Consider the following 24172-nt stretch of genomic DNA (forward strand, 5'->3'; position numbering starts at 1 on the left):
TATTGCTTTTAACAGGAACTTAAAGAACTTTGATCTGTGAAATAACTCTTCTCTCCTGCTGGCTCAATGTCAAAACAGTTGAGCACTCAGCTGCCCAGTTATAACATTTGCTGTGCATTGTTGCTGCTTCAGTGCTGAGGGGTTTAGAGTACCCTCAGTCTGTCATGGGGATGAAGTTAAATCTTGGAAAGCAGGGAGGAATTTACCTTAAAAGTCTTGCTTCTGGTACAAGTATTTTAACTACTGGGCTGCAATATAGTTATCTCCTTAGCCATGTTAAAACAAAATCCACCTGTGACTACAAAGTAGTTTGTACAGTGCATGATAGTGTGCTAGATGAGAATAATGCTGTTAGTCATGACTTAACTTTAGGAAGTCCTTAAATTCCTGTCTGTTGATCTGGTTAGGTTGCAAAGATCAGCATCATAGAAGGTTAAAGTGCCTCCCACATATGCCCAGAAGTAATGTTAAGGTAATTGGTAAAAGTTATGGTCTTGTAAGGGGATGCGTAGTGATTTCAGATGCCTCAAGGGCAATGAATCTGGGAAGGAGAGAGAGTCTTTGAATATTGGTACTTTATTCCACAAAAATTCTGCTGGAGGTGATGAAATTTGAGCATAGGTCTCTGTCTTGCTATGATGAATTACTTGTTTTGTACAACATTCTCAACAGCGGTACAGGGCTTTGATGTTTGGAGCAGTGTGTAATACAGGGAAGTGGTTTTATAGTCATAAAATTTTTCCTTAAGAAAATCTCTCTCTATTACTAGGCTTTAATAAATCATTATTTAGTTAGATTAGCAATTGTTAACTGCTTTGTAGCATTTGTTTATCAAAATAGGTGGTTGGATACAGCTTTCAAAGGCCTATGTGGGGTTCTCCAGGTTTTCCTGTGAAAAGACCAGGCTTCTTGGCAGATTAGCAAAATAAATTGTGCTGATCATCAAACTACATATGGTCTAGCCTAGCAGTGGTTAAGTGTTTCCCAGGGCCTAAATACAATTCCCTTCCTAATTCTTCTGAGCAAGAGGCTTCTGTCCAAGTCAAAGTGACTTTGTGTCCACCACTTCCTCCCATCAGACAACTAAAGATTTCATGAATGCACTTTGTGGTGAGTTGCTTCTTTCCTCTCTGCTCTCCTGTCCTTTCTCATGTCTGTGGCAGCTGTATTACTGTTCTACAGCTCAACTAGGACATGTGCAATGCGTTGCTGCAGGAGAGAAGTCGCTAAAGCAGGAGGAGCAACATCCCTGTGAGGAGCTGAGGAGCATGTTGCTGCAGAGCATTCTGCCACAGTGAACTTCTAGACTCCCGTTCTTGTCAAGGGTAGAGTTTCCACCCCTATCTGTAGGGACATGCAGCATTTAGGCAGGCCTTTAGACAGGCCAGCGCTGCTGATCTCTCTGAGGCCTCCTGAGGATTTCTAGGCAGCTGGAATGCCGGGCTGCCCGCCCCAATCCATGGCACTTGTGGCTTTATATAGTCAGTGTTCAGCCACTGATCTGTAGCAGATTTAACCTTGACGTACATTTTTAATGTATGTTATCCGGTAAGGTTGAATAACTGTGGACAAATGGATGTTGTAGCAGGAAGTAGTCTAATGCCTTATTTTCTTTGTAGACTATTTTTACTTGTGAGAAGTATTCTCCAAAAATCTCCGTAGCAGACTTGCTTAAGTTAATTAAAACTGTGTGGTGTTTCCAAGCTCTGGGCAGGTGCAGGATTTGGGCAAGTTGCATTTACACCACACAGTTGTAAAATGCATCCCTTCCCTTTAAAACAAACAAATAAAAAATCACCCACTGAATAGTTATATTCTCTCAAAATAGAAAGTTGCCGTATTATCTCATTTGTTTTGAAGGCTTTACATTTTGCTGTTGACGTGTTTCTCTTCTATATGGTGGTGGGGTCTTTTTGGCAAAACCTTATCTTTGCTTGCAGTTTGCTCATTTTTTAGAGTAGCTCATTTTCCTATTAAAGTTCCATAAGTAATTTCCTATGCTATGCAGCCAGTTGGTGATTTCAGAAGCACAAACTGTTAAATCTGATAAAAGCTTGAAGGTTGTTTGGTGTTTAAAGTATGGGATTTTTTTCTTTTGTTAGGAATTCAAATATGCCTGCATTTATGTGGAGAAAGCTCTGTTTCTGAAGTTTCTCGGTATGAAAGTTTTGTGATTGAACAGACAGTGTATGATGAGATGAAATGCCATCACTGGCTACATGGCTCAAAAGCTGTCTGCTTCTTGTCACTGTTGCATAGTGAGTGAGAGAATATCTTGAATTTATCATGTTTTTCAAAGTACTTCATGAAAGTTCTTTTACAGTGAAATTGAAGTACTTCATTAAAGTGAGCCATGGGTTTTATAGCAGAATTTGGGAGAAAGCTAAGGATGAAGGGAAGTGGTTTATCTCTATGTAGACAGTAAGCCAAGAGGTGATCTCGAAATAGAACGTGGGTCTGTCTTCTCCCAGTCCCTGTAGCATCTACTGAATCTCTTTACAGCTGAGTCCTTGCCTCTAAGGGCTTCTCTCTGCTGAGGTGAAAGTTTCACTTTTCATAGTGACATCCAATAGCATTTGAAGTCCATTAGTATTTTTAGTACTGTCATAAGTAATGCCCAGTTGATTGGGCAGTTAGCCTAAAACTCTTCCTGTAATCATGTGTAGTTACTATATGTTTTAATTAGCCAAAACAGGTGTGATGTTAGCTCTATTTGTGAAAGCTTTTTAATGTTACGTGCTAACTGGTGTCAGCAAGTCACCATACTTCACTGGGCTGCTTTTCCTGATTTAAGTCCCATGCTGCAGTTTCACCCTTGTGCTGAATTAATTCTGTAAATACTTTAGTAATCTTGAACACGAGCCTGAGCACATGTAGGGTATTACTCCACTAAACTACAAAGTAGTGCTGGTGAAGAATGTTGGGGGAGTACAGAATATTTTAATGCAAGAGGAAGTATCTGAAATTGGTGCAATGATTAGCGCCCTTGCTTTTCAGGTGTAACTTCATATTAATAGCATTAAAACAGCTTTCCTATATTGGGTAGGCATCCAAACCTTTGTCACTTGTCTATAATCATGAATAATTCTTTTATATTTGTTGCAGCTGCACAGATTGTGTATAAACAGTATGTTGATGATGTGCTCCTAGACTCACCTAATAACCTACTGGAAAACCATGAGGCTGAAATATCTCATTTTCTGTCTCTACTTATATTAGCTTAAACTTTCCTTAACTGCTGTCTCAGTTGAAATATATTTAAAAACAAGTTATACTCTTTATATGTGGTTTCAAAGTAATTTGTTCCAAAACTTGGTATTTCTGTGTTCTGACCTTCCATGAAAGCAGGTGCTTTTGCATGCACATCACTGATATCATATGAATTTATATGCATACTCTCTATGACTTAGGCTGGTACAAAGTTCTGAATGATCTTGTACCTTTCTTGGGGGTGATTTGTCAAAATAAATAGCTCTTACTAATGATTCGAGTACATCAGGTGCCCATGTGATGAAGCTAGAGAATGCATATTTAAACACTATCAGGTATTTCGGTGAGATCAAGAATGGCACCCTAGAAATGCTGGTTAGGGAACAGAAAAAGATGATTGAATCTCCTGTTGTGTTTTAAGTGTGTTTGTGTTGGTATGATGATGTGGATTTTTATAGGGAGGAAACTGCTTTCTCTGTTGTCTAAAGGTGAAAGGGCTATTGCAACTCTCAGTTCCTTCCCCTTTAAGCTGGACAGATGCTGGTGCATACATAACTGTAAATGGACATGCAAATCTGGAGGAAAAGAGTTATTTATCAAAGAAGGACATTTTGGAATGAGAGTGGGTGTGGTTTTACTTGCTTATTTTTGTTTGTTTACGGTTGGACAGTACCACTGAATGTCAGAGCTGCTTTAATTCTAGGTAACCTGGATTTCGTAAAAACCCAGTTCTTGCCCTTTGTTCACAGCTTCTAGTCAGAGGGTTTGATGCCCCTGGTAGAGAAGGTTCATGGTAAATAATTAGAATTAACTTTGTAGGGTAAGCTGTGGAGATGAGCTGTTGAAGGGCTCTTGTAGGTTAAGTTTGATGATATTAGCTAAGTTAGCTCTGAAGTTGACTAAAGTCAGATAGCAAAGCTTGGAAGGATTTGTCTTTCTGTGTGGAGATCTAAAAATGCCTAGTAGTAAAAAGATACATTTCTTTCCACTTTAGGGTGAGGAACTGCCTCTGCGAAGTCAATAAAAAATTACTATAATGCTTGATCATTCTGCATTTTAGTGTCTTTCTCTTAAAAGAAAGGGCAAAGATTATACCCTGTTCCTTATGCAGACATGTCTGTCTTTGTATTATAACCTAGACTGTTACGTACCTCTCTAATTTGATTGCTCTCCTTATGAATTAAACATTATGATAAAATACATATGGCATTTAATTTGACCTGCTGGTGCTTTCATTTGCATATATATACAAGCCTTAAGTAGATCAGTGTTAAAAAGTTTAATTTTCTGGTGCAAAGTTTTGAATAATATTGTACTCTTGGGACTAATTAATGAAAATCAATAGCTTTTATTAATGGTTCAAATACATAAGGTGCCATGTAGAGCATGGTGTTAGAGAATGTATCTCAAGATGCTGTCTAAATTGAGTGTTTCAGTACATGCATATGTCTAGTTCTTAGGGAGGTTAATGAGAAAAATACTGAATTTAAATCACTTTAGGTTTTATTTTATGGTGAATAAATGGACTGATAAACCTTGAAGACTAACGGTCTTTGATGTCATGAATAGCCTTCGTTTCATTTTCCTAGGTCCTTAAATATCTTCCTTGAGCTGCCCTGTGTACCAAAATAAAGATCTGAGTTTGCCCTGCTTGGTGTCCCTAGTTCCTTAACTTCCACTCATCATCCTAGTTGAAAAGTGTTCTGTTAATCTGATTTGAGTAGCTGAGAGGATTCCTACAGATCTCTGTTTGCTTGTAGAATGAGTGCCATGTCTTGGAGGACAAGGAGCAAAATGAAAGAAAGGGAAAGCTACTTTTTATTATAGCTGTTTTAGATGACTATTCAAAACTACCTTACCTTTTTTGAAGAATATTGACCATGCACAAGAAACTTAAAGAAACTCAGCACAAGTGTTTTCATGAATAGTAACTTATTTTTACTTCCTTACTAAAAAAGATCAATAAAAAAAAAAAGTAATCCTGAATGTTGGTTCTTTTAAAATTATTTTTATTTGCAGGTATGGGATAAGATCTTTCCAGAGTAATAAGCATGGTTCGAGAACGAAAATGCATATTATGTCACATTGTGTACAGCTCAAAAAAGGTAAATAATTAATGCTTTACAGCTGTTGGTAGATACCAACAGGAAGATACTAATAAGAAATGTGTGTAATACTTCAATTTTAAAATTGTGCAAAGTGTGAGGGTTTTTCCGTCTACCAGGAATATATTGATCTAGGTCTATCACAAATCAAATAATATATTTGCATGTGCTTTAGAGTATCTTTCTTGAAATGACCTGTGCAGTATGCTTGATTCTGAATGTTAAAAATATTGAGGTCTGAGTTTTTCATATTGTATAAAGATACTAAAGTGAAAAGCGCTCAAACTTATTTAGCTATAAATTATGGTATGTTAAGTATACTGTAATACACAATTTTTAAAATTCCTTTTGGGAGGTCTGTGTTTCTGTATGGAAGGACAATGTGGAATTATGCAGCCCAGCATGTGTTTTCATTACTGTGTCAATTTGGTGTGTACCTTCTGTGTACTGCATATCATGCAAAGCCTGCATTGAAACGGACTGTTTTTTAATGGACCTTCATATATTGCTTACCCACATGGGTACCTTGCAAATGCCAATGTATTAATTCACACAACTGTCCAACCCTGAAGATGTTTCTTTCCCTTTGCAGATGGGATTTCAAGGACTAAAGAGGATAGTGATTAGTATCTGTTCTTTGAAGAATTCCAAACACTTTGGCTTAAACACAGAGAAAGTTAAATCTTCTGAAATGCTTCCTTTCACTGAATTACAAACATGCTTTCTCTTCCAGCAGCTCTCTTTCAATAGCAATTAATTATAACAGCACTGCAGATCAAGGGTGCTGTAAACAACAAACTGGTATGTTATGTACATCTCAGTTTCTGAAGCGCATCTAGCACAGTAAAATAGTGCGTGATGATGAAATTACAGCTGTATCATAATACAAATACAGAGAGTCTGCTCAGATTGCACAGGAAAACTGTTTTAAGTGCTGTGATTCTGGAGAGTAGTCTCAATGAGACTTTTAATAAAAATGATGATCAATAGTAATTTGTCAAAAATCAGTGTAATAAGCTTTGCTACATGCACTCCTGTTTGTCTTTCTCCTGGAATTCTGCCCCCCTTCTGTTGAATTCTAATGACTCCTGTGTGTCCTTCCTCAGGAAAGGTAACATTATATGACTTCCTGAGAGTGTGACTGCTTGTACTTTCATGGTCATAGAAGCGGGAATGGCAACTGCTGTAGCCCTACAGGAGTAGAGTACACCTTCCTGCAAGGCAGGAGAGTTCTCCAAAGTGAGCTTTTCACATATGATACACCATTTTGTTTTGTTTTGACCAATTTTACTTTTTTCCCCATGTTGAAGGAGATGGAAGAACACATGAGAAGCATGCTTCATCACAGAGAACTTGAAAACCTGAAGGGAAGGTATGAATGAGAACAATCTTGCATCATTCCTCTCTATGCATTTTATATGTCACTCTCTGGAAGAACTCATGTCCTATTTCCCATATAAGCTGAATTGCACAATTTATTTTTATGCATCACTTAGTTGCATGCCTTGTGATAAAGCTGGCAATGAACATGTTCTCTTAATGTCAAAAACTTGAGGCAAACGATGTGGAAGAAAGCTCTCCTGTATTTCTTGGACTGCAGTGAAATAAAATTAAAAAACATGTTTTTTAAGTCTTGGCATTTTCATGCTTGGTTTCTTGGAAGCACTAGAATTCTGCTTTTGACAGAATTATGACCACTGGTATTTTCCTTTTTAAAATGTTTTTTTAGAAGTTTTCAGTGATGTAGAAACAATTGTTGATCTTTTAAGCCACTTTGAGAAGACTGCTATCTTGGATGTAAAGTCTGCATCTACTTGTGGCTGCCTTGTCCTCTGCCACCCTGGTCCAGTTGTTTGGTTAAGGGACCTAACCATTGTGGATGGTGATTTCCTTCTGATTTCCTTGGTTTTATTTGCAACCTTTGGAAGCAGGAGGAGGGAGTTAAGGGGTGTTCAAATATCATCCTGATAATATGGAATCAGGTTGTAACCAGAGTGCACTTAAAAGTGCTTTCAGGTATATGGGGTTTGAGGTTGAGGTAGCCAGAGGGATCAGATAGTCTGCACTTATGTATATGATCTACAAACTAATTTTTAATCATTTTGCAGCACAAATTTTATGTGGAAGTGGCAAATCTCTTTTAAACATCTTTTAAAGGACTAAAGTGATCTTCTTTCAACTCTTAGAGGTGTGGGAGATCCATTTTGTCAGGACATCCATCTTGTATCCAGGGCAGAAAATCTGTAGACTACTTGTGTTTGCATGCTAGCTTTTCATTCATGTAGCTTTTATTCTGTTGTTTTGTGTAAGGTGAGAGCAGCTGTTAGGGCTCAAGTCCCTTTTTTTAAGGAGTTAACTATTAAAGAAAGGCTGAGTGAAATTAAAACTCTGATCTGTACTGTGATAGATACTAATGCCAATGTATTTAAGTTGTGCCAGGTTGAATTCTAGTAAAACTCTTAAACTGTTTTGTTTTATAATGTTTCTAAAGTAGAGGAAGTTAGAAAGTTATTTCTCTTCAGTAACTTCTTATGTGAAAAGCATACATAGAGCTGCAGAACAGCGTCCACGTTTGGAGTACAAGATTATATTACATACATGCCACAGATGAAGACATTTGTTGGAGCCAGCTGTATAGTATTTTATACTACTGTTGTGTATAATTGCTAAGTGTTGCTGTAGTTTCTCTAAATCAGCACCTTAAAATGTTTTTAGGTTAAGACTTCCAGAAAATCTGTAGCATATGTGTATGCCCACTTATATCCACTAGCATTTCAAATTCTCTCTCTAAAATAAAAAAATAACCCTTATTGCAGGACAGTAAGTAAAAAGATACTGCTTACCTTGAAGTGCATATTGACTGTCAGTAAATAACCTCTGTTGTCTAATTTCTACTTCCATTTAATATTTGATTAAATTGTCTGGAGCTTCACAGCACTGGGAAGTGCTGTAAACTGGGAAAAGAACTTCCATCTTCAGAATCTCCATCACCAGCCTGTCTTTAGGCAGGGGTTGTGTGGACTATCAAAATGTTAAAATATATCGGAAAGAAAATTAAATAATCTTTCCGTCTTGAAATTAAATTTGTTTTAGTGGGATTCAGAAAATCTTCAAGTTGTCCAGATTAACAAAGTTGTTCTTGTGTCACATTGAGAAAATGTATGAAAGCAGCTTTTTGGAAGCTGTTTCATTAAAAAAAACCAAAAAAAACCCCCAAAAAACCCCCAAAACCGCTTTGTAGTAACGATAGAGGGCGTAAAAATTCCACACCCTCTTTTTTTTTTTTCTTTTCTCCTGCCATTGCTATCCCTTGCTCAGCCCTATGTTTCTTGGGTTTCTTTTGTTCTGAATTCAGATACTTACTTAAAAAGAAAAGAAAACCAAAAAACCCCAGATAATTTTGTGTTCTCTGCTGTGCCCCATACAGCTGGGTCTTGGGAGCTAAGAACATTCTGAAAATGTGCCTGGGATCAAGCACATCGTGCTATTTGATATCTGTCCTGTTGAGTGTGAAAAGGATTTGTTCTGTTACTGAGCAGCTGGGAAGGGGTAGCTCAGAAACCAGAATGTCCTCTGCACTAGAAGCTGACTTAGGGCTTCTAGTCAACTAACTTGTAGAGCATTTCTGTTCTGGACTTTCTTCTGACAATGATTCTGAGATCAGCTTAAAATGTCATGTATTTTGGCATCTTAGTTAGTTAATGACTCTTGAAGGTAACAGTAACTTCTAGAAGTTATATATTGTGTCTGCAGTGGCTTGCAAGTGATCTGACAATTCTTGGTTTTCCATTTCCATAAGACTGAAATTAAATTACATTTTTCATCATCATTACATTTTCTATTACTAAGGTAACTGTCTTTACTACTTCTTTCAGAAGAATGCATGGAAGGTATTTGTTCTCAAAATGAATAATGAACTTCATTTTTCACTCTGCAGCAGCAACCTTATTCTCTTACCCCACGCCTCTCCTTCTTCCCATTTAAGTTTAGTAGAAGTCTTTTAGGAGTCTTACAGCCTTGTAAAGCAAAAGGTACTCCAAGTAGAAAATGTGAAGCACAAACAACAGCCTCATGAGTGTGGTTTAGTTGTGTAACAGGATAATACCATTAAAGTGTGTAGTATCATACTACTCGAAGTATTACTACCTTCAAATTTAACATCCTACCTGAAGTAATTTTTTAGACTTCCTGTAGGGAAGAAGTAAAGGAAATGCATGCATTGGCTCACACTTTTCTCCTTTTAAAGTTAACTTAGTAATCTCAAGAGCTAGAGTAATTTTCTGAAACATTTTAAGGCTCTTCTCTTCTTGAAGTCTTATGCAATGTGATATATAAGGATAATTGGATGTCAAGTACAAAGCTTTAGTGTTTTGGGTTTTGTTTTTTTGTGTTTTTTTTAATTGGAAGTGAAATAATGCGCTTGTATGAGGAACATTGAATCTGCCATTTGAAGTATGCATCCAGTAATAAAGCTCTTGGATGTTTTCATACAGAGAAAACTTTTGTCATGTTTATTTCAAACTGCTTTTGGCCTTCTTGTTGAACAACTAAGATTGTGTGGTGTTCCTGTGTGGTAGGGAAATGCGTAGGCATGATCAACGTATGTCGTGGAGTATGTTCAGTTCTGGCTGATACAAATGGGGATAGGGGAAGGAAAGAACCAAAGGAAATCTAAATTCTCTTAAGTATAACTAACTGAACTCCTAGCCAATTCATCTTCAATTAAAGCAGTTGCTCATATAGAAAAAATAGTGTTGATTTTAATTTAGGTTCATATAGATTAAGAGCAGGATGGAGAAGTCTAGTCACTACCCACTTGAGTCTTCTCTTTCCAGACTGTCAGTTGGTACAAGAGGCACAGCTTTGTAATTAGTAACTCACAAGTTAGAAGTGATAGAAACAAGTTCTTTGTCCTTAGGCCAGCTGCTAACTCACTGGCTTTGTCCAAAGTAAGTAAAACTTTGCATTTATTTAGTTAGTCTATAAATGAGGATGATGAAAGTTTTATGAAAGAATTGAAACATGGGTCTTGTGAAAGATTTGGATTGTTCTCTAAAACACAATTAGTACCACCGAGGTGCATTTCCTGTTGAAATGTCCTTATGATTGAAGTGGAACGTTATGTAAAAAGAACACCTTTTTCAACAGGAAGACAACTTTCTATTTGCAGTTTGCCTTGTGTGATGACCTAAGTTAAAAATTTTAGTAGCAATGCATAGCTGTGCCATTTATGAGTGTGGAGAGGATTCTTCCGATGGCATTAGTAAAATTTACTGGTTGTATTCGGGCTATCTCATTAACCCAATAAAGATAACCAAAGTACAATATATAGTATCTGGGCTTTGAATATTTATTAGTGAGTGTGAAGTGTGCAAAATGAAGTACACCCCTCTCTGGAAAATACAGACTAAATTTGTAAGTTACTGGCTTTGTAAATGAAATTTATCCAAGTGTTTCATCTGAAATTAGGCTGCAACATACAAAATAATTAAATGTAAAAAGTATAATTTTTATGAATTAATCTGTCTAAAATAAAACGCTCTCTAGCTGTGCCTGAATGACTGCATTGGTTAAATATCTCAACTATGTTAGTAGGAAAACCACAGATTTCCAGGATAAATAAAACATAGCTGCTGACACTCCATTAACCACTCCAATAAGGATATTGCCTTAGTATCTTGAGTGAAGGTGCATCTTTTGATCTTTTTCTCATTTTATTTTTAACTTTTCTCTAAAAAACCAAGGTTTCATGTTTGTCTTTTTCCTTTATGGATCCCATTTTTTTGACCCCAGTTATGAACTGTGTGGTGGTATTACAATGCTACTATTACAACACTTCAGTCACAAGTGCACCATGGGGATATGCAGATCTGCTTTTATGAATTAAATGGCAGAATTGAAGAAAGCGTTGTGGAGGCAGGCAGTGAGTCATAACTTGGTCCCACTGAATTATTTGCAGTGGACTATACTCTCATTAAGTATTTTTCTGACTTTTTTGAACTGGTAAACATATTTTCCTTGTTTAGGTTTATTATTAACAACGTATTTCCTTAACAGTGGAGTATTGAAAAGATTTGTCAGGAGAACAAGTAAGGTATTTTTAGAAATCTGAACTTCTTTTATTAAAAAAAAAAAAAAGTAAAAAAATGTTGTAACCTTAATCCAGTATTCACTGAAACACGAGTAAAGCCATTTGTCTGACACAGCTGTCAACTTCCTCCAGCTGAAATAATTTCTGTATTTTTTAAGATAAGTTCTCTAAAGTAGAAAGCAGACCTCATGCACACTTGAACCAAATAAAGTACATTGAACTGAAGACACTCTCCCATTACTCGCTGCACTGTGAAGTCTTTGGATTCCAGGCAGCAGTCTCAGCTGTCCCAGTTTAGGTTATGTTGTATCAGGATTGGCTGTATCCATATACTGCCTCCTCCCTTTTCTAAATTTCACTGGGGGAAGGCTCAAGGCAAGGATTAAATGTAGAAGCTGTCACCAGGCTTCCCCAGTGCAGCTGGCACCATGGATGGGCTTCAGAGCAGCTCCTGCTAGCTCTGGAAGCCTTCCACTCTGCCTCCTCGCTCACTATGTTTCCTCTGAAAAGATTTTGAGTACAACAACTCAAGAAGAACTCCTTCTCCCAGTTAACGCAGCTTTATTACCAAGTCTATTACCTCTTGATTGTTGGAAAAAAATCTTTTAAAAACTGACCATCAAAAAACTAGACCTTGAAAAAAAAAAAAGCCAGAGAATTCAAGTAACTTAAATATACTGAGCAAAACCTAGTCGCCTTCAACTCAAGCACATTCAGAGGAAACAAAGTAAGAACAGAGGTACCTGCCATGCCTGTTGGCAGAGTTGAAAGTCCACCCTCTGCCTCTCTTCCTAGGGACAGCAACCATGAATGCCGGGTGTGCAGGGTGACACTGGTGGGTTTGTCAGCATATGCCAAGCACATCTCCAGCCAGCTGCACAAAGACAATGTTCATGCCCATGACAGAAAAGAGGAAGAGAAAGAAGAGGCAGAAGAAGAATACCTTGACAAAGAACTCATTCAACTAATCAAGCAAAGGAAGGAACGGAACCGGTGAGTTTTCCTTTCTTCTCTTAGGTCACAAAATTGCTTTTAACACAGTTAGGATACGCTCCTAAGGCTTAGATGCTCATGAAATGTAAACTGCCTGTAGCCAGTGTACTTGTTATGAGAACAATCCAAGAGACCTATGTGGCTATTGTAGTTTCAATGTGTAAATGTTATTCTGCTGAATGTTCATGTTCTGTTGATCTGCTACTAGTAAGGAAGTGCAGCTATTTTCCATTATGGCTAAAAACAGTCCCCGGTGTGGAATCTTGTGTTCTGAGAGCCCTAATGTTTTTGTTTTAATATTTGATACTATTTAACTGAAAGGCTTAATAAATGTGACAGTAGTGCTAATATTGTTTGGGGTGGGGGGGTGTCTATAGGAACCTGACCTTTTAGAAGCTGTTGCTGAGCGTGCTTTGTTATAAAACTTTTAATCTATTTTTAAAAGGAATTGGATTGTTCTGTCAGTGTCACACTGAAATCCCATAATCCTTGAATGAAATTTCTTACCTGTTTTATCTTACTGCTTACCATTAGCTAAACATAATTCTAATGGCTCACTATGAAATAGAAGGCTGCAGAGAGTAATAAGTATTGCCTTTTATCTTCCATGTGGCTCTGCAAGTGTGCATTGCCAATATGATGTTCCAGTTGGGAATATATTGTTTGAATAAATTTATGGCATGGTGATGGTATTAAAGGGGCATACGATTTTTGAAAGAAGCTCTTGCTTGTCATGGCTAGAAGTTTCAGTTAGCATCTCCAAGTGCATAAATCTGTGGAGATTATTTGGTTTTGACACCATTCTGTCATACAAGGGTGTCCCTGTACTGCACGATGGTCATGTTTTCATATTGGTCAATGTAGGTAGCAATAATGTCACTTTTCCTGGTTTTTATGGTAAAGGAGTAATGCTGTCAGTACAGTGCTATTCTGAAGCAACTAAAATCTTAGAAAATCTCTCTCTGCTGGATGCTGGTTTGGAGGGCGAAAAAAAGAAAGTACATGGATTAAGTTACTAATACAGCAAAATTGTTTCCATTAGATCATAATCTAGTTGAGTCAGCTCCTAGAACTTACGGTATCACTTAGACATTGTTTCTTTGAATTCTTGTCTTAGAGCTCACTTCATCTTATGCAGTAGACCATTTCCTGTTAGAGAGTAATTATTTGTGCATCTTTTAGCAAAACTGGAATGTGTTGAAAACTTAAAGGGTGGTACAATATGAATTTTCCATTTACTCAAATCAATTGTTTTTGAGCAGTAGTGTGAAAGTTTCCTGTCTTGCTTGTCCAGGGATCTGGAATGAATGTATTCCTGTGATGTCAGGAAGAAGCATTTCTGTAATCAGGTTTTTAGAAAAAGTTCTAATAAAAACTTGTCACTTGGTAGAATAAATACTTAGAATGTTTAGACTGCTTACCCTGGGAATAGCTGTTGGTAGCATTTATCTTTAAACGTACATGTGATAATTTACCACGTGTTCATGGGAAGTTGCCAAGCACAAGTACTATCCAAAGGGCAGTAGATAGTGCTTCTGGGAGGCTCATACAGACTCAGCATTGCATGCTGTGGACTGTTCCAGTCTGTTGGTTAGAACAAGAGAAAATATATTTGTATCTGAGGTACAACTTCTGTGGACATTTTATATCTGTTTTTGAACTTAAGTTTTATAAACTGAGGTATGATCTCAGGTTTTTTTCTCCAGTGAGTAGAATAACTGCTTTTCTCAGCCTAACTTTCCTTCTATTTTATATCAGTTCAATTTAGTTATGCCATCTAACACCAACAGAATAGTCTTCAGAAAAAATAATCATCTCACTACTATTGAATTTTTCATCTGTCAAGATTACTGAAATTACAAAGATTATACAACAGAAAAGCTTATTTTTCATTTGTTTCTTATTAGTCCAATAACTAGTAAATAGAAAGGAATATTATCTTCTGAGTTAAACAGAAATATTTAAGAATTAGTCTGTTAAACTGTCCCTGCACCAAATCAGTTGTTCTTGTAAGAGCAATTTTGAAATATCGTATTTAAATAAAGGTACAACATTAGTTTTGAAGGTCAGACACTACAGAAGCCTGAACGGTAAAGCAGCTAAAAAAGCTATCTGTTTCTTTTTCTGGGTAAAAAAAAAATAAAATGCATGAGGATTGTGCACTGTTGGATTTCAGTGGAATGGCATCAGAATTTAGGTTATTCTCAATTGTTTTGTAGGCAAGCTGAATCAAGCTGTGCAAACCAAGAATTAGAATGTGATGATAGGAGATCACAGAGAAGGCGAGAAGAAAGAGCTACTTATAAAGAAAGAGAAGCTTATGATCAGTCATCGTGGCATCATCATAATGCATCACAAAGGGACTGGAAGTGGGAAAAGGATGATTATATTAGTCCTAGACAAGGCAAATTTTCACACTCTCAGAGGAACCTTAATATAAACAGACATTCAGGTGGCCCAAGGGGACGCTCTGTGTGGCACCAAAATGTTTTAGGAAGCTCTTCAAATCGGCATAACTATGGGAATTCTGGAAATGGTTGGCATTCAAGTGGACGGGGAGGAGGAGGAACATCAAATTGGCATCACAGTGCCAGGGAGAGAAATTCTACTTGGCACTCAGAAGGAACAGGTCATTTTTCTAGCTGGAATTCCAAGAGTTATGGAGGAAACTGGAAATCTAGTCCTCATGGTACAAATGGCTGGAATTTTGGAAGCTCAGGAGATACATATTCGGTAGAGCCAATTAAATATAATAAGGAAAGATATGCAAGGCAGCGGCAGGAGAAAGACACTGATGTTCTGCCATACAGAAAAGATCGAAAAAATAAGAGTGACTTGCTTGATTTTACTAGTGATAATCTTCCTTCTGAGGGGGCATTGGATTTTGGTACGTTGAAGCAACCAGAAAGCAAAACTTTAAGAGCCAGTGGAAAAAGTGGCAGTCCTTCCAGAGATAAAACATATCGCTGGACTCCCTACCCATCCCAGAAAGCTGCAGAGCAGCAACCACGGTGTGAAGATAATGTTTCTAAAACTTCAGATAAAATGGATTCTGTATTTATACCTCTTACTGATTCATCAGTGAAAGGAAAAACTTGTGAAGCCAATGTTAGCCTTTCAAAACTTAAAAAACGGGAAGCATCTTCCCCTTCTAATGTAACCTCAGATCACCTTGATTCTTGCAAGGTAATGAAAGACTGTTCCAGTGGTGAAAAGCCTGACAAAGATGATGGCAGAAGTAATAGGATGCCATCACTGAAATCCCCTCTTCTGAATATCACAGATAAAAAATTATCTTCCCCAAAGCAAGACACAAACAGTCTCTTAAAAAATGTCAAGCTTCTGTTATCCTCAACTAATGGCGAAGAGCAGAATCATTTGAATGCACTGAACTTGGAAACAAACAGTTTCTCCTCTTATTCATCAAAGCTGCATGGTGCTTGTGCTGGTAACTTAAAAGGCAGCAAAGATGTGCTTGGTAGCAATCTTGGAGAGCCTGTTAATAACTTAAGTGAAGCAGAACAAACCCCCAAAGATGTTCAGTCCAGCCATTCCTTGCAAAATGCTCCCCTAAGCTCTTGCAAGGATACAGGTGACCAGAATAGGGAAGAAACTGGGAAAGCATCACCAAAGAATGAGTTCAGACTAGATTCATTAGAAGATGTGAGTGATGATGATTTAATGGGAAGTGAGAAGTCAGAAGCAAGAGCTGAAAAGTTGGGTTCTTCTGTTAGTTCTTGTTTACCTTGTGACACTCCAGAAGGTAAACCTGCCACCTCTGAAAAGGAAGATGATGAAAAGCTGGCTGCTTCAAGTATTGCTTCTGCTGATCTAAAAGATTCTACGTTTCAGATGGAATCCACAGTTTCTCTGTCAAGTGGTCAGGACCATTTGCATGTGGATTTGAAAACCTCCTCACAGGATGGAGAAGGGGATGAAGAGCGTGTCAAGTCACATGATCACTTTGAAATGGAAGGTTTTGAAAATCCTTCAGAGCATGAGCTGCAAAAAGGAGGAAGCCAGTCACTAGGCCTCCTTCTTCCTGATTTAAGCAAACTTGGCCTCCCTGCCTCTCTGCAAAGAGACCTGACACGACATATTAGTCTGAAGAGCAAAGCCGGGACACATCTTCCAGAGCCCAATCTCAATAATGCACGGCGCATTCGGAATGTGAGCGGCCATCGGAGAAGTGAGATTGAGAAGGAGTCAGGGCTTAAACCCACCCTCAGGCAGATTCTTAGTGCTTCCCGGCGAAATGTAAACTGGGATCAAGTCATCCAGCAGGTAACCAAGAAGAAACAGGAACTTGGCAAAGGTTTACCAAGGTTGGTAGCTTTCAGATCTAACCATGCCTCTCTGTGTGTGTGTTGAGGGGGGAGGGTTGTTTTTCTCCAAATCTGAAATGAATTACAGAATCCTAAAACTAAGGCTTCAGAATGAAGCTTGCTATACCATGATCTTTTGCATATACAAATAACTTAGAGTTTTTATGATTGCTTGCTGCTGTGGATGTCTATCCATAGATAAGTGATAGTAGTCTGCTGCTCAGAAAAATTTTGATCAGTTCATAATTGTTGCTTAATATCTGAATACGGACACTAGCAATGTATTTGCTTTTCAAGTTCTAGTAAGTGGAAGAATGTAAAAATGCAATCAGGTTGTGAATAATGCTGTGACAGTTGCTTATTTCTTCATTTATTCAGGACTATGAGAAATGCTTGCATTGCTGCAGGCAGAATAAATGCTCTCTTTTCATTTGTTAATCTTTTAATCTGATACACAGTTTGGTTTCATGTTTAGAGGAAGCAATTATGTAATACTTCACTTTTGAAACTTTCTTTAAACCTGAAGTTTTTGAAGCATCTTGAAAAGGTGTCATATTTGCTTATTCAAAACTTGGTTTGGAATAATTATAACAACATGATTTCTGACTTGGAAATCATGCTGTTGGTTCTTAGCCACTAAATCTAACTTTTTGATACACAAAAGATACTCCATTGCCAGGTGAGACAGAAAGCACAGAATACCAGTGTAATGAGTTGCCAGATCTCTTAAAGCAGTACCGTGCATTTGGGGGAGTGGGAGGCTTTGTTTCTAGATTTAGCTGGCTTGTTACATGTGTATTTATTTTTCTTTTTATCTTGTTAAAGGTTTGGCATAGAAATGGTGCCTCTTGTTCAAAATGAGCAAGAGGGTCTAGAACTCGGTGAAGAATCTGATCTGTCTACTCTAGAAGGATTCCAGTGGGAAGGGATTTCCTTAGCAGTGCCTGGCTCAGCCAGAAAACGTAGCTTTTCTGAAAGCAGTGTCATTGCAGACAGAAATCCTTCTGCTTATAGCTTCTTCAGTGAACAAGCCAAAATAAAAGAAAGTGGGCAAAGGCAAATAATTGCAGCCAGCCACTCACATCACATAACATCTGGGTATGAGGCAAGCGCTGATATTGAGGCTGATATGAAACGGGAGACATCTTCTCTTCCTTTATCACCATTTATATCTGAAAGAACTGAGACTAGTGGAAGGAGACACAGCCTACAGGCCACCTCTGAGGTCACAGGCCTCACAAAACAAGACCAGGAGAGCCCAGAGAAGAGAACGCCTCTTCTTGAAAAACAAAATGTACTAGAAATCTCAGAAGAAAATCGTCCAGCTTCAAATAATGCTTCACTTCTTGCAGTGTCTAATAACATAGATGCAGCTACAGACAGTAGCTGCACATCTGGTACTGAGCAGAATGACGGCCAAGGAATTGGAAAGAAGCGAAGAGCAACTGGAGTAAGTGTGCAATTTTGTTCAGCTTTGGTGTGCTAAAAATGTTTTTTTTCCCCTGTCAATGGTCACTTGACCTTGGAATCATCTCTGCAAGGAGGACTTTCTCCATTTGATTGTCTTGTACATTGATAGCCTCAAACTAATTTGCTTGTTTGACTTAATTTTCTTTAAGAATCTTTTCCATTTCTATTTTCCATTTCATAGTCATGCAAGACTTCTGCTTAATCTTTTTTAATTGGTAGGAATGGCAAATGTCCTTTAATTTTGATTTGGTAACTGGCGTGCTGTGCTGGGAAACGAGAGCTATTAAAATATTTCTGTGGAAGTACTTGATGTTGTAGCAACAATCTTGGTGTTTCAAAACTTTAAATGGAAGCTAGGCTGTAGTAGAAATTTGTTTTCCTTAGAATGTTCCTGGTTTTATGGTCAAGCAAGGAAAGACAACCCTTTCTACAAAATTATGTACTTAAAATGATATCCTTAAATCTGAATTTATTTCATTGTCCTGTCTTGGACTTACCCAAAGGGAAAAAAAAGTGTTTCTGATCAAAATCCTCAAAATGGGTTTGTTATATGCAGACAGTGATAATTTTAATTCCTCACTGATTTATCCTCTAGACTTTCAACTAAAACCGTAGAGCAGAAAATTTGACCCAAGTTTGGTCTTAAATATCTGAGTAAGTAGAAGGCTGTCAGCTTATTTAGTATTTCTAGCTGAGATGAAAACATGGCACTCACTTTGCTGCTGTCCCTCTTTTAAGGGCAGAGGGAAGGATGAGTTATACAAGAATGTGCAAAATTAATTGTGTATTCTTCTTCGTGGGTACAGGTAATGGTTGAAAAGACAGTGGATGGTTGACTTTTTGATTTAGGCAAAATTGCTCTTGTAACTTTTGTTAATAAATGATTTTACTTGCAGGAGGGATCTTCTCCTGAAATCCCTAGTCTAGAAAGAAAGAATAAGAGAAGAAAAATCAAAGGTAAAAAGGGTAAGTGAATATCATACATATGTGCGTCTGGTATAGGGGTTATAAATACCTAGTAGTATTTTGACTTGGCTAAAATGGTAGTTACTTAATGTTACTTTGGTGCTTCTTGGGCTCTTACTGAAGATCACAGGGTTGACTGCTCTCAAGTCTGCAACGCTGAAGAGTCCCATCTTAATTTGTCAGAAGTTACTTCTAAGAGAAGACTTTGTGCCTCCTTTCTGCCTGCAGTTCATGTTCCCAGCTGCACAGATGGGACCATTGCTTTCCCCTGCTCAGGGAAGAGAGGTTTGTTGCCTCTTCAGATGGAAGTTCTGAAGGGAGAAGTACCCATCACTCCGTTCTAATTCAGCTGTGCAATTTTCCCTTTCTATTTCTGGGTGGTCTCACCAGAAAAACTGTACTCACCATAACTTGGGCTGTGTTATGTTTTTGACGTCTCGAGCAATACTTTTATTTTTTGACTCCTTCCCTGTCTTTAAGGGAAATGAATGTGTAATGTCTCACTCCTTCTTGCTCCTGACCAAAGAAAACTCTTATTGTGGCATTAGACAGGTCTTTCTCAAACATGCCTAACACATCCCCATCACTGCATATCAAAATGAATCATCTGTGTTTTAGGCAGTGTTTTCTTTGGGAACTAAATCATTGTGTTACCATCTGCAAGCTTTGGGGTCCATAAGATAGCTTTCAAATGTTCCATTTCTCTTTTTTTAATTATTTATTTATATTGAATTTTTTGTAATGCAAGGCAGTTAATATGGATCTTTTCGTGGGAACTAATATTTCACTACTTGAAAAGGTGGGGGTGTTTATCAGCCTCTGTCTTCAATGACTAGTGTCTATTATGGAAAGTAATAACACACTCGACTTAGTAAAATCTTTCTTTCCCATTACTTTGCTTCAGCAGCATCGTTACTGTAGGAAATCTGCTAAAGGAAACTATAACCTGAATGAAACTGAGCAGTGCTCAAACTGAAACTTAATTTGCTTGGAGAATCTCTGTAATGCCAGAGGACTTTAGAAACTAGTATAGGAGATCTTTTACTGAGTACAGTGCTCAGAGACTCTTTTTCAAGAGACTGAAAACATGAGTCTCACGACCCAAAATCATCCTAGATAGTAAATGATTTTGTATCATTGGGTTCTTTTTCTCTTAAGCTCCCTTTCCTTGGCTTCTGGATTAACTGAATAATTTAAATCTTGTTTAGCTTAAATTTGCCCTTGCCTTTTAGATTACATTAATGGAAAGTGTGTATTTGTACTTCATGTACATGTATACTTCAAGAAGAGATCTTTGTGGAGGAGATTGACTTTGTTCAACTAAACTAAATCAGTGCTGGCAAAGCTATGACGGAAATAGTTACTAGAGTCGTGGCTGAGATTGCGTAAAGAGGAATACTCAACTTTGCTCTTCTTTCATGTAGACATGGCTCTTCCTGTGCATAGATGTTCCTTTTCAGCTTCTTGTATGACTATTGATGCTTGACCTAATTTATGGTTTTTTTACATTCTGAGGTGGTAGTATTTATTGAGATACATTACACGTGATATTGTCAAGTACAATTATACTCTATGTTTTGTTTCTTTTTCAGAACGTTCTCAGGTAGACCAGTTGTTGGCTATTTCGCTGAGGGAAGAAGAGTTAAGCAAGTCCCTGCATAGTGTGGACAGCAGTCTCCTGCAGGCAAAGGCTGCCCTGCAGGCTGCATATGTTGAGGTTCAACGGTTCCTTGTATTAAAGCAACAGGTAACAGTGGGCTTTTGAGATTCTCTGAACTAGAAGTTAGCAGCCTGAAAAACTGCCTTAAGTAGGACTGATTTAAACCATAACTGTTTTGTAGATAACCATGGAAATGAGTACACTGAGAAGTCAGAGAATCCAGATCTTGCAGGGGCTACAAGGTACGAGATACCATAAAACTACAACAGTTGAATGCTGACTTTCATATTCTTTGAACTCAGCATCTTTTAAAAATTGCATTTAACTTGAATTCGCTCATGTAAAATGTACAATAAAATTGAAGTCTTTATTGTTCAAGTGTGATCTGTTGTCTTTGGTAGTGCCATCTAGTGGGTTTTTTACAAATTTTTCTCTTCCTTGTCTGTATTTCCCCAAGAAATAAGCTCTTGGGACCACTAAATTTTATTGTAAAATGTTAACATTTTTGTTCTGGTTTTTTTTTTTTTCCTTTCCTCTTTTACTGTTAGAAACATATGAACCTTCTGAACTCTCAGAGCAACTTTCCTGCAGTGTCTTAAGTGACAGAAGAAATAGCAAATCTCAAATGGCAGCTGACTTAATTCCTGCAGGCTCCTTCCTGCCCCTTTTGGACACTTTGTCATCTTCCGTACCTCCGCTGGGGGCTTCCGTTCATGTAAACATGCCATCACCATTCCAGTCTTCTGGCATCACACCTGCCACTCCTCCTGACTCATCAGTACAAGTTAAACGAGAACCTGTGTCTCCAAAAGGCTCAGAAGAAAATGTGAATTCTGTACTCCAGAGGTCCCCATGTGCTTCCCGAGCAGAAGAGGTGGAGCAGAAGGATGGTATGTGTGGCTTTTCTTTGTTTTGAGAGAGCTACCTTTAAGAAAATAAAGATTATTTTTTTTCCCCAGAAGAATGTAAGTTGGATCTCAAACCTGCAGCCTGTTGTGCAGGGCTGAACTCCCATTAACTTGTGTAGGACTTTGTCAACTTAATAGCCTTAGAAACTGGGACCTTCTTTACAATACATCCAAAGGGATTCCACATTTTTAAATTGTTAAGCACATGCAAATTGTAGTCATATGCACCTATAGGTTTCTAGTTGTACTTTAAGAATAGAACAAACATGAATTTCAAGGTTACATCCTCTTAGAATAATTTAGTTAACAAAAAAACCCCAAACCTTAAAACCTCCCCTGTAATTTTTGTCTTGTACTCTGCATCATTTAATGGGCATTGGTAGCTGAAAATCTGCCTACAAAGGAAAAATGCGTGCCTGAAGATCTTTATAAAAAATTATGCCCAACTACATTAGAGTATTCTGTGTTCTTCTTGGGCCCTGCTGGACAAGCACAGAGTATGATTTATGATACTAAAAATAACAATCCATCTTCTCCTTATCTCCATCTCTCTAAATCCCACAGGGCTGGAGACGGTCATTCAGAGTTCATGCGATCTTATTTGTGATTTCAGTAGACAATTTACTCTTAAGAAGGATGTTAGGCACTGTTCACTCATGTGAGGGAGTGGGACTGAGTAGGGCAGGGCTACCAAAGAAGGTATGTGTTCACTTTTGTCAGGAGGAGAAACCACTGAATTAACTGAACTACTAACGTGAGAGCTACTGCTTTGGAAAAAATGAGATCTTAATGGCTATAGCTGAAATTGCTAACTCTTTATTTAGACAGTTTAAAACCCCTAAAACTCATGTACTGTAGTCTGTGGTCAAAGACTTAAATGCCATTGGTACTTTCCACTGCAACTTGCTACTGTGACTGAAGGTACAAACTGAAGATAAAAAGCTCAAACATCCTTTCCTTTCCTAAGAGCCTGTGAAGCCAAGCAGGGTGACTCTAATGACAGTTGTTTGTCTGCTGTAACAATGTCACTGACCCAAACCTTTAACTTGGATAATTTGAGATAGTGATTCATAAGCAAGATCCTTGGTACAGGTAAATATAGCCAATGCAATTTTTTTTTCTTCAACTGAAGTGGAAAATACGATTGGAAAAATCCATGGTGTACTACTTTTATAAGTGTATTTTTTTTCTCAAGCACAAGATAAGTGTTGGCTAAATTGAAGCTTAGACTTCTGCAAATACAAGAATTCGAAGGGTTTTTTACCTTTTAGCAGTTTGCTTCAGACATAGAATTCTGTATAAATAGTGTTCTTTGTGGTTTTTTAGTCACCATTGCATTTCCCGTATTCCACTGTGTTACATTACATGCATGTAGTATTGTGAATTTTGCTTCATCTCTTTTTGGAGGATTTGATAGGGATTATGAAGCTCTGAGGGTGTACATTAAAGTAAACTTGGGAGGGAGGGGGAGAATCAGCTTTTGTGTTTGTTTGCATTGTTGAGATTCAGCTTGTAGGAAGCCACTGCCTTTCCTTCGCTTTCCATTTTTATTGGCATATGCCGTTCTGTTAAGTTTAAACATCAATGAAGAGAGGTGTCATTTTTTTTTAAGGTTAGAATTGGAAAATTCAAAATAAGGATGTAGTGATCACTAGCTGCAGTGGCATGCAGTGTTTTGCTTGCAGAAACTTCAGACTTTATTGATGTCTGTGCAGGCCCAGCAGAAGTGCAGCCCAGCAGCAGAAGCTGAAGAGGTTTTTCAGTTTTCTCTCATAAAGATGAATGTTCAATGTATAGCTGTATTTATTACTTAAATAATTACTTTAAAAATGTCTTAATCACATTAGCATATTTGTCAGTTTCCTGCAAACTTATTTTTGACATATTAAAATCAAGAATGTTCTTTTGATGTTTGTTTGTCAAATTAATGTGGTTTTGGTATTGATCAACTTCTGTATGTGCTACATTTAAAATGAGTGTCTGCCATCAAACTAATTTGGTAATTTGGGGGGAAAATAAGCATTTACCATCAGGTAAATGCTGTAATTTGGGGGAGAGGAATTCTCTCTGGGGGCAGACTGCTTTCTGGGTGTTGAACATCTGGCTTATCAGCTGCCCTAGGAGGTCAGCTCAGCCTTGCCTTGAAGGAGCTGATTGCATTTTGTTTTCCCTAACTACCAGCAATCTCTCCCACCTGTGGAACTGGGGGACTCTGCTTTCTTGCACTACCATGGTGATTTCCTACTTCCTTTTCTAACACATGCAGTACTCCAAGTGCTGAGAATAACTTTTGGTTTCAGAAATTTAACTTTAAGTTGCAGGTTACTCTTACTTTCCTGTTTGTTTTGGTTTTAAGTGACCAAATTCCTCCCCTCCCCCTTCCTGCGGGAAACGAGGGATGCACAATGTTAGAGGTGTATTCAGAATTTAAGGGTTTGTGTGCC

General features: G+C 37.8%; 1 protein-coding gene across 3 annotated transcripts in view; it reads left to right on the forward strand.

The window, feature by feature from the left end:
• Positions 1-24172, forward strand: part of ZNF106 (zinc finger protein 106) — a 43925-nt gene that overhangs the window by 3466 nt on the left and 16287 nt on the right. For all 3 annotated transcript variants that reach the window (XR_011324816.1, XM_069784368.1, XM_069784369.1), the window contains exons 2-10: positions 5230-5315; positions 6626-6687; positions 12202-12399; positions 14619-16724; positions 17550-18174; positions 19091-19160; positions 20753-20907; positions 21002-21062; positions 21369-21710. Coding sequence is in view for 2 of the 3 variants with exons in the window: in XM_069784368.1 (XP_069640469.1) it covers positions 5262-5315; positions 6626-6687; positions 12202-12399; positions 14619-16724; positions 17550-18174; positions 19091-19160; positions 20753-20907; positions 21002-21062; positions 21369-21710 (3673 nt within the window). In the remaining variant the exon portion in view is untranslated. The remainder of the gene's footprint in view (positions 1-5229; positions 5316-6625; positions 6688-12201; positions 12400-14618; positions 16725-17549; positions 18175-19090; positions 19161-20752; positions 20908-21001; positions 21063-21368; positions 21711-24172) is intronic.

The sequence above is a fragment of the Haliaeetus albicilla genome, chromosome 5 (assembly GCF_947461875.1).
Source record: "Haliaeetus albicilla chromosome 5, bHalAlb1.1, whole genome shotgun sequence".
In the NCBI taxonomy this organism is placed as follows: domain Eukaryota; kingdom Metazoa; phylum Chordata; class Aves; order Accipitriformes; family Accipitridae; genus Haliaeetus; species Haliaeetus albicilla.